Source organism: Nerophis lumbriciformis, linkage group LG03 (assembly GCF_033978685.3).
Source record: "Nerophis lumbriciformis linkage group LG03, RoL_Nlum_v2.1, whole genome shotgun sequence".
In the NCBI taxonomy this organism is placed as follows: Eukaryota; Metazoa; Chordata; class Actinopteri; order Syngnathiformes; family Syngnathidae; genus Nerophis; species Nerophis lumbriciformis.
In genome coordinates this window covers 35,361,007-35,376,574 of record NC_084550.2, presented here as the reverse complement: position 1 = coordinate 35,376,574, position 15,568 = coordinate 35,361,007, and the positions used below count along the sequence as shown (strand labels likewise).

General features: G+C 37.5%; 1 protein-coding gene across 1 annotated transcript in view; it reads left to right on the top strand.

The window, feature by feature from the left end:
- The window catches only part of LOC133583694 (plexin-A2-like), a 452,088-nt gene that overhangs the window by 176,243 nt on the left and 260,277 nt on the right, over nt 1–15,568 (top strand). The window contains exon 5 of the mRNA XM_061937663.2: nt 12,303–12,403. Within this exon, the coding sequence (XP_061793647.1) occupies nt 12,303–12,403 (101 nt within the window). The remainder of the gene's footprint in view (nt 1–12,302; nt 12,404–15,568) is intronic.

Genomic DNA, 15,568 nt, shown 5'->3' with positions numbered 1-15,568 from the left:
TGCCAATCCACGTGTTAGAACAGCGTGGCTTCATAGTAAAGGAGTGCGGGTACTAGATATATATATATATATATATATATATATATATATATATATATATATATATATATATATATATATATATATATATATATATATATATATATATATATATATATATATATATATATAAATATGTGTGTATGTATATATATATATACAACATTTCTTTGCATTACATTTAAAATGTTTTTGCCCAATGCAGCCCCCAAGTCAAAACGTTGGACACCCGTGTTCTAGATTTTATTCCAGAACAGTTCTTAATTTGTCAGAACCAAACAAAACTAAACTATTTCCCCACTCAGTCCTAAAACCCCAAAATGCCGGAGCATACTAACCATAGAATTAAGGGCAAAGCAGGAAGTCCGGTACAAAAAAATGATGTTGATGAAGCATATGGTACATATTTAAACACGTTCATAGTACTTTATGACTAACATTGTCCATTGAAACCACTTAGTAGAAAGCAGAGAAATAACATTCAACCATGAATGACAAAATAATTTTAAAAACCCTTGTAATAAGAAGAATACATTATATAGATTTAATAAATAACAATTTATAAATTTATAACACAAATAACTAAAGAGGCAGAAAATAAGTAGAAAAAGTAGAAAAACAAGCTAACCAGCATACTACGAACATGTAGAAAATATTGTAAATTATTAGACAGGAACAAAAACAATATGAGAGCAACATGGGGCACACCACAATAGCATTATTAAAAATGGCACTAAGAGGGATTACCCCAATGCTTCTCAGACGGAAACGTAAATAATGACAACATAAAGGAAGAAGTTGAAAACTTCAGTAGTTACTTTGTAAACATTGGACCAAAATTGGAGGAAAGGATTCCAGACACAGTTTCAGTTTAGGACTATAATGACACCATGGATAGAAAGCCCAACTCAATGTTTCTCACGAAAGTGACACAGGAGGAAATAGTTAAAATCTTGACAAAAATGCAAATCCAAGACTTCAAACAATTGCAATGGAATTGATATGGAAATGATAAAAGGTTATTTAGTATAGATTTACGAACAATTAATGTATATAATTTTCTGCCTGTTTTGATGCTATGGTAAATGTTATGTTGTGATGTTGTATTTTATTTTGTATTATATAGTATATGTATTGTGTGTTTATTTTTTTATTTTTCTCTCTTTTTCTTTTCTTTTTCTTTGAAATTGTAATTTTACTGCCTTTTTTACATCTTGGCCAAGGTACTACAGATGAAAACTAGCCTTCTGGCTAATTCCGGCTTTTTTAACCATGTGTAGTCATGTGTTTTTATGAAATTGTATTGTCCTCTTTGACATAAACTAATCTTAATCTTAATTTTGAACAGGAAAATTCCCAAACAAAATAAAAATAGTTTAAATTGTGCCAATTTCTAAGACTGGAGACAAACACCAGTTTGCAAATTATAGACATGTTACTCTACTTCAACAATTTTCTAAAGTCATTGAAAAACTATTCAATAACAGATCGGAGAGACTTAAAGTTAGTATTATTCGCAGACGATACAACTGCATTTTGTTCAGGAGAGAACACGCAGATGATAATACAAATAATAGCAGAAGAAATGATCAAATTAAAAAGATGGTTTGACAAAAACAGACTATCTTTGAATCTCAGTAAATCTAAAAGAATGTTATTTGGTAACAGTAGAAGGGAAAGTCAAACACAAATACAAATAGAGTAGTCATTGCAAGTGTAAATGAAAGCAAATGTCTAGGTATAATGATTGATGATAAAATGAACTGGAAATCTCATATAAAAATATACAACATAAAGTGGCAAGAAAAACATCAATAAAATTAAAAATGTTTTGGACCAAAAATCACTCCATATTCTCTACTGCTCGCGAGAGTTATTGTGTAGAAATATGGGGAAATAACTACTAATGTACACTTCATTCACTAACTATGTTACAAAAAAATAATACATAATGTTGGATATAGACAACATTCCAACTAGAGATGTCCGATAATGGCTTTTTTGCCGATATCCGATATTGTCCAACTCTTAATTACCGATTCCGATATCAACCGATACATATATATACAGTCGTGGAATTAACACATTATTATGCCTAATTTTGTTGTGATGCCCCGCTGGATGCATTAAACAATGAAACAAGGTTTTCCAAAATAAATCAACTCAAGTTATGGAAAAAAAGTACCAACATGGCACTGCCATATTTATTATTGAAGTCACAAAGTGCATTATTTTTTTTTAACATGCTTCAAAACAGCAGCTTGGAATTTGGGACATGCTCTCCCTGAGAAAGCATGAGGAGGTTGAGGTGGGCGGGGTTGAGGTGGGGGGGTGTATATTGTAGCGTCCTGGAAGAGTTAGTGCTGCAAGGGGTTCTGGGTATTTGTTCTGTTGTGTTTATGTTGTGTTACAGTGCGGATGTGTTTGTCATTCTTGTTTGGTGTGGGTTCACAGTGTGGTGCATATTTGTAACAGTGTTAAAGTTGTTGATACAGCCACCCTCAGTGTGACCTGTATGGCTGTTGACCAAGTATGGATGGCATTCACTTGTGTGTGTGAAAAGCTGTAGATATTACGTGATTGGGCCGACACGCAAAGGAAGTGCCTTTAAGGTTTATTGGCGCTCTGTACTTCTCCCTACGTCCGTGTACACATATTATCGGACATCCCTAATTCAAACCCTTTGTTTATTAAATTGAAAATATTGACATTCCACCACATAGTGAAATTGCAAACAGCTAAAACTATGCACGAAGCAAGAATGTACAACAATTCTTCTCAACAAAAGAGGAGAAATATAATCTTAGAGAAAAATGTAAATGCAATTTAAAACATTTGTATGCAGGTACAACACTTAAAACCTTTAGTATATCGGTATGTGGAATTAAATTATGGAATGGATTAGGAAATACATCAAACAATGTACTAATATGATCCAGTTTAAGAAACTGTTCAAACTCAAAGTGTTAACAAAGTACAAAGAAGAAGATAAACATTCCAAATTTATTGACAATCTTATTTATTTCATCATATGAAATATACAAACCCCGTTTCCATATGAGTTGGGAAATTGTGTTAGATATAAATATAAACGGAATACAATGATTTGCAAATCCTTTTCAACCCATATTCAAATGAATGCACTACAAAGACAAGATATTTAAAGTTCAAACTCATAAACTTTATTTTTTTTTTGCAAATAATTAACTTGGAATTTCATGGCTGCAACACATGCCAAAATAGTTGGGAAAGGGCATGTTCACCACTGTGTTAGATCACCTTTTCTTTTAACAACACTCAATAAACGATTGGGAACTGAGGAAACCAATTGTTGAAGCTTTGAAAGTGGAATTCTTTCCCATTCTTGCTTTATGTAGAGCTTCAGTCGTTCAACGGTCCGGGGTCTCCGCTGTCGTATTTTACGCTTCATAATGCGCCACACATTTTCGATGGGAGACAGGTCTGGACTGCAGGCGGGCCAGGAAAGTACCCGCACTCTTTTTTTACGAAGCCACGCTGTTGTAACACATGCTGAATGTGGCTTGGCATTGTCTTGCTGAAATAAGCAGGGGCGTCCATGAAAAAGACGGCGCTTCCATGGCAGCATATGTTGTTCCAAAACCTGTATGTACCTTTCAGCATTAATGGTGACTTCACAGATGTGTAAGTTACCCATACTTTGGGCACTAATACACCCACATACTATCACAGATGCTGGCTTTTGAACTTTGTGTCGATAACAGTCTGGATGGTTCGCTTCCCCTTTGGTCCGGATGACACAATGTCGAATATTTCCAAAAACAATTTGAAATGTGGACTCGTCAGACCACAGAACACTTTTCCACTTTGCATGAGTCCATCTTAGATGATCTCGGGCCCAGAGAAGCCGGCGGCGTTTCTGGGTGTTGTTGATAAATGGCTTTCGCTTTGCATAGTAGAGCTTTAACTTGCACTTACAGATGTAGCGACCAACTGTATTTAGTGACAGTGGTTTTCTGAAGTGTTCCTGAGCCCATGTGGTGATATCCTTTAGAGATTGATGTCGGTTTTTGATACAGTGTCGTCTGAGGGATCGAAGGTCACGGTCATTCAATGTTGGTTTCCGGCCATGCCGCTTACGTGGAGTGATTTCTCCAGATTCTCTGAACCTTTTGATGATATTATGGACCGTAGATGTTGAAATCCCTACATTTCTTGCAATTGCACTTTGAGAAACGTTGTTCTTAAACTGTTTGACTATTTGCTCACGCAGTTGTGGACAAAGGGGTGTACCTCGCCCCATCCTTTCTTGTGAAAGACTGAGCATTTTTTGGGAAGCTGTTTTTATACCCAATCATGGCACCCACCTGTTCCCAATTAGCCTGCACACCTGTGGGATGTTCCAAATAAGTGTTTGATGAGCATTCCTCAACTTTATCAGTATTTATTGCCACCTTTCCCAACTTCTTTGTCACGTGTTGCTGGCATCAAATTCTAAAGTTAATGATTATTTGCCAAAAAAAAAAAATGTTTATCAGTTTGAACATCAAATATGTTGTCTTTGTAGCATATTCAACTGAATATGGGTTGAAAATGATTTGCAAATCATTGTATTCCGTTTATATTTACATCTAACACAATTTCCCAACTCATATGGAAACGGGGTTTGTAACTTACTTCACTTATTTATTTATTTGTAATGTTATATAGATTGTGAATAAATTGAGAACAGGAAGTGAAAAAAAGTAATGGGGTAAAGGGTAGGACTAAATAAGCTCTGCTTCTTCCTACTCCTTTTCAAACATGTTGACAAGAGGAACTGGAAATTGTGGCGTACCATGTCGTAATTGTATGGAAATAAAACCCGCCCCCAAAAAAACAGGTTCCATCAACATAACACAAGACGTTGCTACGGGCGCAAGCTTGCCAGGCTGCCGCAGGATTCACGTTTGCAACGGCGAGTCAAGGCTGCCTTTTATGGAGCCGTTGCCATGGAAACCAATGGCAGCCGGTGTTGTAACTTAAACCCGAGCCACAATGTTTTCCTAACCCCAAGCAAGGGCTCCTTGTTCTCGACCCGACACGACCTCGGCAGCCAGACGCCGTAGAAGTCTCGCATTGCCGTTTGGAAGATGGTGGCAGACATCCAATCAAAACAATGAAATACAAAAATACACAAAGACTTTACGCTCTGAAGTGGATTGTTTTAGGTTTTCATTTGTGTGACAACCCTCTGTGTCCGTCTCAATCGTCACGTTCCAGGGGAAATGAAAACAAATAGTTATTGTGGAGCCGAACGACCCATAAAACTCAACGTGACAGAAAAGGAGATTGCTCCTGATCCTCATGCTAGATGCTATCCTCTCCACGTCTTGGGGAAATAAAACCTCAGCCCTGTCTGACGTTTAGATTCAGGTGTTTCTACGCCTTGCTAAATAAATCATCTTCTAATCAGACCTGCACATATGTTTTACACAAAACATAGTTCAACTCAGATGATGAATTGTTTGGTTTTTACAATACAATCCACAACAATGCAGTTACCGTATTTTTCCGACCATAGGGCGCAACAGATTATAAGGCGTTAGAGATGCGCGGATAGGCAATTATTTCATCCGCAACCGCATCACAAAAGTCGTCATCCATCTGCCATCCACCCAACCAACATTTTATCAAAACCACACCCGCCCGCCATCCGCCAGTTGTTATATATCTAATATAGACGATGCAAAGTATTAGTGAGGTTAGAAAGCTTTTGCCTGTTAAAGAAAGGAGACTGATCCAATGCAGCAGAGACATTTAATGCGTGATAATATTATTTATCATTATTATAGTATTATTGTCATTTCCATTAAGAAAGTGTTGACTATTGTTGCCAATGCCCTCAGATCAGGAGTGCGTTCCTCACACTTAATAATGCACTTTGTGACTTCAGTAATAAATATGGCAGTGCCATGTTGGCATTTTTTTTCCATAACTTCAATTGATTTATTTTGGAAAACCTTCTTACATTGTTTAATGCATCCAGCCGGGCATCACAACAAAATTAGGCATAATAATGTGTTAATTCCACAACTGTATATATCGCTATCAGTTGATATCAGAATCGGTAATTAAGAGTTGGACAATATCGGATATCGGCAAAAAAGCCATTGTCGGACATCTCTAGTTATAACTGTACGCTACTTTTCATTAGAAATGGCAACAGCGTAGGATGAATGCCCCACAACAAGAGGATAGAGAAGACAAAGGAGCTTATTGACTACAATGGCGGACTTGCGCACATTTTCGGGACTGATGCAGATCAGCAGGTACCAATAGGTAAGAAAAATTGTTTTGCATATTATTGTGAAACAAAACGCTAGATTATGTCTCCTAATAGGTGACATTTTGGGGTCCTTATACCTACACCTTTATAATGCCATATGTTGAAGCACAGTACGTCTGACTATGGTAGCCATAATGCGCCGACAATCCATCAAGCGGTGTGGCTTCGTAGCTTACCAAAGTCATACTAAAACATTTTGAGCGCTGTGTGTAATGTTCTACATGCTCAATAAAACACAAAAGTCCTGGCGTTGCTTGCTTATGTGTACTTGCTAGCGCCATTTATTGACCAGGCGTCAACCTGCAGTCCACACGTATCTCTGACGTGTGACTGCCATCTACTGGTCACACTTGTCATTTCACCATGCAACAAATAAAATTGCTTTGAGGTTAGTAAGCACAACCAGAAGTAATACGTACATAAAGCGCACCGGGTTATAAGGCGCACTGTCGATTTTTGAGAAAATGAAAGGATTTGAAGTGCGCCGTTTAGTCCAAAAAATACGATACATGGATTGTTCAGATTGTATCAGATTGGGACTTTATGCCCGCAGCCTCTCCCAGTAGACAAACTCATTTTGCTAATGGAACGAACCAAACGGGTTGTGAACTGCCGGAAAAAAAAAACAAGCCATAGAAGTTATTTTGTGTGTGGCAGTTAATCCATTTTGCCAACATGGACCTGAGCGAGGGCCCACTTATGCTATTAGCGCACCAGAGACACTCTAATCCACTCTTCATTTGTGATTGCTTAATCAGGAAATTGCTTGCATCACACGTCTAGCCGGACAAAAATAGTCAAGTATAAAATCATAATAAAATCCAGGTGACTGGCTGGCTTTGTATGCACGGTGGCCTGCTCTCACACAGCCTTCAGTACATTAATGCGTGGAAGTGGCACAAGTATGAGCTCGTCCACGTTATCCATGCTTGGCACTGTGGCGTGAAGCCAGCAGGACTTTTGGCAGTTTAGCGAGTAACTTACATGAAATAATTGTCACGTTTTGAGTCTTAAGTTCGATTGGAACCTGCCAAATCTGGGTAGAGAGAGTAGGCTGAGGAAGAACCCTTCGAAGTTCACCAAGTATTTTCACTTTGGGACGTTACGAACTGGAGAAGGTGTTCATGGTAGAGATGGGTCATGGCTCTTTGAACAGCTGTTCATTTCAAAGAGACTTTCAAGAGACTGAGTTGTGCTTTTTTTTTTTTTTTTTTTTTCAAGAAAACAATCACCAAGCAGTTATAAGATGTGGATCATAATGATTTATATTTACACCAATATTACCACATTTTGTGGGAAATATTCAGAAATACTGCCTGTATTTTTTATTTTCGTGTTTTCATTGTAAACATTTAATCAGGTGACATACACAATCTTTATAAGATGTGTATGTTGTTATTACGTAACTTCTTTGTCTAAAACAGGGGTCCCCAAATTCAGGCCCGCCAGCATCCACAATCTGGTCCGCGAGAAGTCCCAAACTATAAAATATAACATTTGTACCAGGGAAATCATATTGTTGATGTAGTTGCCCATATCTGCTATATATATATATATATATATATATATATATATATATATATATATATATGCCGGCAACGCAGGGGTCACAGCGGCGGCAAAAGTCTTCCACATCTCTCTTCTGCCGACCCCAATAGAACCCCTGTCGCAGCCGTTTAAGTGTTTTGGCGACCCCAAAATGTCCAGACCCACCTTCCCCATGCACTGCCTTAAGCACTGCCCCTTGCGGTCCCTTCGGCACCACCACCTGCCACTGTTCTTTCCCCGTGGCCGCGGCCTTAAATCTACATGATGTACATAATTTAAAAAAAAATAAAAATAAAAACTCTCTGTATGTAAAAATAGAGATAAAGGCATCATGTAATGACAAAGAGCTGACAAGTTAATGTAATTAAAGATGAAAAAAAAACTATTATTTATCTATAAATATATGGATAACGTTTATCTATAGCCTTTTTATTAGACATTAAAAATGACATGATGGTATTACGTGGTATTACCCCAACACTGCTTTACTTAACAATCAGTAATCATGATTTCAATATTGCTAACAATAATCTTAATTATTACTTTGGCCATAATTGGCAGCCCTAGATCTCATACATAAACACTATATACATATATATATATATATAAGAGCTGCAGCTATAGAATATTTTAGTAATCGAGTATCCCGATCGATTAATCAAATAATCGAATACATCATATTTTTGCGTTTAAAAAAAAAATAAAAAAATAAAAAAATTGTCCTGTCCAGCTTTTCAGGCAAATCGTATTGTTGATGTAGATGCCCATATCGGCTGTAAAAATTGACTTACAAAAGAGAAGTGTGGGATACTTTTCTTGTTGCCTTATTTATTGCCTTATAGAAAATATTCTATTTTGGGGAGTAACGATTCAATCCAGAATCGGTTCTCGATTCAAAGCAATTCTCGATTCAAAATCAATAATTTTTTAATAACTTTGGGTGCCAAATCTATGATTAACTACATTCCTCCATTAAATGGATTAACAGCTTTGATACATTTCTGTATTAATTAAAAGAAAACTTTTTTTTTTTAATTAATTTTACCCAAACATTTAATAAAAGGCAATGAGAGAAGTATCCAACACGTCTCTTTTCTAAAGTAAATCTGTACAGCAGATATGGATAATCTACATCAGAGGTGTCAAACTCAAATACAGAGTGGGCCAAAATTTAAAACTGAACAAAGCCGCGGGCCAAGGTTGAACAAATGAACCTTTTAATAGGGACCCAAACAAGTTTTGCATTGAATATTGAACAAGCAAGGCTTATATAACTTTATAGTGACATGCAAAATCCAGTTTCAAATAATAATAATAATAATTAAAAAATATCAATGGCATATCAAATTCAATTTAAATAAAAATTGAATGCCTCTTTTCTATTTGCAGCCTTCTGAGGTAAATATCAACATTAACTTTTTCTACAGGCTAATACATTTGAAAATAAAATAACAATGAATAAACCAACCATTCAGGACTTTAAACTGCTCAGTTTGCAACACACTGATCTAATCTGATGTGCCCAAACCAGATACCTGCCATCTTTTCTTGGATGCTAGTTCATTAATGTCGGGGCTCAGGCTTTGAGCTGAGGCAACCTTCATTATCGAACGAAGTTGTTCATCAGTCATTATATCTCGTCCACCCGGACCACAGTCTTGCGGGCGTGCTTTAAAGGCACTGCGTTTATCGTCCTCTACGAGCTGTCGTCATGTCTGCTTTTCATCCATTCCAACAACGTGCCGGCCCGATCACAAAATATGTGCGACTTCAGCACGCATACACACGTAAATGCAACGCATACTTGGCCAACAGCGATGCAGGTTACACTGACGGTGCTCGTATAAATAACTTTAACACTGTTAGAAATATGCGCCACACTGTGAATCCACACCAAACAAGAATGACAAACACATTTCGGGAGAACATCCGCACCTTAACACAACAAAACAAATACCCAGAATCCCATGCAGCCCTAACTCTTCCGGGCTGCAATATACACCCCCCACAGAGTTGTCAGAATGCTGGTTTGTAATCTTTTAATAAAGTTTGACTGACCTATCTGACTGTTTTGTTGACATTCCCTTTAGCGCAGCTCCATCTAATGGATGTATAACGTAACACCAGCCTCTACTGTAGCGTCTATTCTATGTGCCTTATAATGCGGTGCGCCTTATATATGAACAAAGTTTTAAAATATGCCATTCATTGAAGGTGCACCTTATAATCCGGTGCGCCTTATAGTGCGGAAAATACGGTGTGTGTGTATATATATATATATATATATATATATATATATATATATATATATATATATATATATACAAACCCTGTTTCCATATGAGTTGGGAAATTGTGTTAGATGTAAATATAAACGGAATACAATGATTTGCAAATCATTTTCAACCTATATTCAGTTGAATATGCTACAAAGACAACATATTTGATGTTCAAACTGATAAACTTTTTTTTTTTGCAAATAATCATTAACTTTAGAATTTGATGCCAGCAACACGTGACAAAGAAGTTGGGAAAGGTGACAATAAATACTGATAAAGTTGGGGAATGCTCATCAAACGCTTACTGGAACATCCCACAGGTGAACAGACAAATTGGGAACAGGTGGGTGCCATGATTGGGTATAAAAGTAGATTCCATGAAATGCTCAGTCATTCACAAACAAGGATGGGGCGAGGGTCACCACTTTGTCAACAAATGCGTGAGCAAATTGTTGAACAGTTTAAGAAAAACCTTTCTCAACCAGCTATTGCAAGGAATTTAGGGATTTCACCATCTACGGTCCGTAATATCATCAAAGGGTTCAAAGAATCTGGAGAAATCACTGCACGTAAGCAGCTTAGCCCGTGACCTTCGATCCCTCAGGCTGTACTGCATCAACAAGCAACATCATGGGCTCAGGAACACTTCAGAAACCCACTGTCAGTAACTACAGTTGGTCGCTACATCTGTAAGTGCAAGTTAAAACTTTACAATGCAAAGCCAAAGCCATTTATCAACAACACCCAGAAACGCCGTCGGCTTCGCTGGGCCTGAGCTCATCTAAGATGGACTGATACAAAGTGGAAAAGTGTTCTGTGGTTTGACGAGTCCACATTTCAAATTGTTTTTGGAAACTGTGGACGTCGTGTCTTCCAGACCGAAGAGGAAAAGAACCATCCGGATTGTTATAGGCGCAAAGTTGAAAAGCCACTATCTGTGATGGTATGGGGGTGTATTAGTGCCCAAGACATGGGTAACTTACACATCTGTGAAGGCACCATTAATGCTGAAAGGTACATACAGGTTTTGGAGCAAGCATCCAAGCAACGTTACCATGGACGCCCCTGCTTATTTCAGCAAGACAATGCCAAGCCAAGTGTTACATCAACGTGGCTTCATAGTAAAAGAGTGCGGGTACTAGACTGGCCTGCCTGTAGTCCAAACCTGTCTCCCATTGAAAATGTGTGGCGCATTATGAAGCCTAAAATAGCACAACGGAGACCCCTGGACTGTTGAACAACTTAAGCTGTACATCAAGCAAGAATGGGAAAGAATTCCACCTGAGAAGCTTAAAAATGTGTCTCCTCAGTTCCCAAACGTTTACTGAGTTTTGTTAAAAGGAAAGGTCATGTAACACAGTGGTGAACATGCCCTTTCCCAACTACTTTGGCACGTGTTGCAGCCATGAAATTCTAAGTTAATGATTATTTGCAAAAAAAAATAAAGTTTATGAGTTTGAACTTCAAATATCTCATCTTTGTGGTGCATTCAACTGAATATGGGTTGAAAATGATTTGCAAATCATTGTATTCAGTTTATATTTACATCTAACACAATTTCCCAACTCATATGAAAACGGGGTTTGTATATATATATCAATCAAAGTTGACTTATATAGCCCTTAATCACAAATGTCTCAAAGGTCTGCAGAAGCCACGACGACATCAGGGCAATAAAAAACTCGACCCAATGGGAACAACAAGAAACCTTGGAAGGGACCGTATACATACATATATACACATATAAACAAATAACCCAATGTGGCCCACGAGTTTGGCGACCCCTCTTCTAGGTACACTGTATTGTGTATCTGGGGCATATGACCTGGCAGTTTTGTCCCTGGAACCAAATATTTACTCGCTCTGAAATGACTATGAAACAAACACCAAGGAGGTCAGCCACTAACTAATTTAATCACCAGATTACTACTCCAAGTGTAATCAGATTTGTTTTGTCAATTAAGTCATTCACATTTTAGAAGCAAAACATTGGATTGTTTGGACTGTGACTTTGTTAAGTCAGGCGATCAAAACAAAGACAACATTGCAGTTGAAACTGCCGAGTTGTAGCACACAGGTGGTGACAAAGGTGTGACTCGTTCATGTTTGTTTTCATCTTTCCCCTGCAGGTGGCCCAGGTCCCTGTGGAGGCCTGTGAGCAGCACGGTACATGTGCCGAGTGTCTGAGCTCCGGGGACCCTCACTGTGGCTGGTGTGTCCTGTACAACATGTGAGTCAACACACACACACACACACACACACACACACACACACACACACACACCATGCCCAAGAGGGTTTACCACCACATTGCTATTTAGCAGCGTTACAAATGAGAGGAAGCAAGTGATTTGTGCAGTTTGATGCCAGACAATTATTTTGAAGCTCCCGGGAGTTCAACACAAGCAACAGCTGACAAAGCAACCCCGAGGAAAGGAAGTGGTTGTAGGACACGAGCAGCTCCGTCTCCGAAAGCATTGTTTAGGACAAGTGTGTCCAAAGTGCGGCCGGGGGGCCATTTTTGGCCTGCCGCCTATTTTTTTGTTGGCCCTCGGCAGATCATCAAAATTGAATGAGTTTATTATTATCGAGATGTTATTAGTAATGCCGTCAAACGATACATTTTTACAATTAGATGAATCACACTTTTGAAATTGGATTAATAATGGTAAATCACAACTATTACTAATAGCATAAACGTGCTTGCATGATTTCAATCAACGTAAATATTTCAATTGAATTAAAAAAGACTTTGACACTTGGTCGAAAATTATATTTTATTGTTAGAATCCGATGAAGGTAAAAGAGCAAAACAAACTGTGTGATTAATCTGCTTATAACGTGATTAATGCAATATTTTTGTGATTAACCGATTAAATTAAAAAAAAAAACCTTAATTCTTGGTCACAAATTCTAATTTATTGTTAGCATCGAGATATTATTAGTAATGCTGTCAAATTATACATTTTTTAAATTAGATTAATCACAGGTACTAAACTTTACCTTACTAGCCTATATAAATCAACCATTTATAAATAGATTAATCACACTTTTGAAATTGGATTAATCATGATTAATCTCAACTATTACAAGTAGCATAACGTGCTTGCTTGATTTCAATTAACGTAAACTTTTCAATTAAATTAAAAAAGACATTAATTTGGTCAACTATTCTGTTTATTGTTAGAATCTGTTAAAGGGGAACATTATCACCAGACCAATGCAAGCGTCAATATATACCTTGATGTTGCAGAAAAAAGACCATATATTTTTTTAACCGATTTCTGAACTCTAAATGGGTGAATTTTGGCGAATTAAACGCCTTTCTATTATTCGCTCTCGGAGCGATGACGTCACAACGTGACGTCACATCGGGAAGCAATCCGCCATTTTCTCAAACGCCGAGTCAAATCAGCTCTGTTATTTTCCGTTTTTTCGACTGTTTTCCGTACCTTGGAGACATCATGCCTCGTCGGTGTGTTGTCGGAGGGTGTAACAACACGAACAGGGACGGATTCAAGTTGCACCAGTGGCCCAAAGATGCGAAAGTGGCAAGAAATTGGACGTTTGTTCCGCACACTTTACCAACGAAAGCTATGCTATGACACAGATGGCATAGAAAAATATCGACCCTAGCTTCCCTGGCCTGCTGACATCAACTCCAAAACTGGACAGATCAGCTTTCAGGAAAAGAGAGCGGATGAGGGTATGTCTACAGAATATATTAATTGATGAAAACTGGGCTGTCTGCACTCTCAAAGTGCATGTTGTTGCCAAATGTATTTCATATGCTGTAAACCTAGTTCATAGTTGTTAGTTTCCTTTAATGCCAAACAAACACATACCAATCGTTGGTTAGAAGGCGATCGCCGAATTCGTCCTCGCTTTCTCCCGTGTCGCTGGCTGTCGTGTCGTTTTCGTCGGTTTTGCTTGCATACGGTTCAAACCGATATGGCTCAATAGCTTCAGTTTCTTCTTCAATTTCGTTTTCGCTACCTGCCTCCACACTACAACCATCCGTTTCAATACATGCGTAATTTAAAAACTCGCTGAAATCCGAGTCTGAATCCGAGCTAATGTCGCTATATCTTGCTGTTCTATCCGCCATGTTTGTTTGTATTGGCATCACTATGTGACGTCACAGGAAAATGGACGGGTGTATATAACGATGGTTAAAATCAGGCACTTTGAAGCTTTTTTTAGGGATATTGTGTGATGGGTAAAATTTTTTAAAAAACTTCGAAAAATAAAATAAGCCACTGGGAACTGTTTTTAAATGGTTTTAACCCTTCTGAAATTGTGATAATGTTCCCCTTTAATCACAACTATTACTAATAGCATAGACTTGCTTGCATGATTTCAATTAACGTAAATATTTCAATTGAATTAAAAAAAACTTTGACACTTGGTTGAAAATTATATTTTATTGTTAGAATCCGATGAAGGTAAAAGAGCAAAACAAACTGTGTGATTAATCTGCTTATAACGTGATTAATGCAATATTTTTGTGATTAACCGATTAAATTTAAAAAAATACCTTAATTCTTGGTCACAAATTCTAATGTATTGTTAGCATCGAGATGCTATTTGTCATGTCTGTGTAATCATGTTTTGTTTTAGTCATGTTTTGTTTAGTTATTGGACTCTTTAGTTTCTGGCTTTTCACTCCCTTGTCTTGTTTCCATGGTTACCCATTAGTTTCACCTGTTCCACGTTTGGACTCATTGTGCACTCTTGTTTGTCACCATAGCAACCCATTAGTTTTCACCTGTCACGTCACGCACCTGTTTCACGTTTTGAGTCACGCACCTGTTTTCGTTAATCATGTCTGTAGTATTTAAGTTCATTGTTTTCAGTTTGTCTTTCTGGTGACATCCCGCATTCATACCCCTGTCACACTCTGTCTACGTCTGCGCACTTCATGCCTTGTTCAAGTAAGTTTTTTCTATTAATGCCGCAGTTAGTGTTTTTGTTTAATTGTTCACAGTTTTTTGCCCACGTGCAAGTCTTTTTGTTTCGTTAGTCAAGTTTGTACTTCCGCCTTGAGCGCGCTTTTTGTTCCTTTGAGTGTTATAAATAAATATGTATTTACCTTCACGCCATGACCAGTCCAGCTTTACTTGCATCTCGGGAAAACAAACACACCATAGTCCACGTCTTGACACTATTAGTAATGCTGTCAAATTATACATTTTTTAAATTAGATTAATCACAGGTACTAAACTTTACCTTACTAGCCTATATAAATCAACCATTTATAAAAAGATTAATCACACTTTTGAAATTGGATTAATCATGATTAATCACAACTATTACAAGTAGCATAACGTGCTTGCTTGATTTCAATTAACGTAAACTTTTCAATTAAATTAAAAAAGACATTAATTTGGTCAAC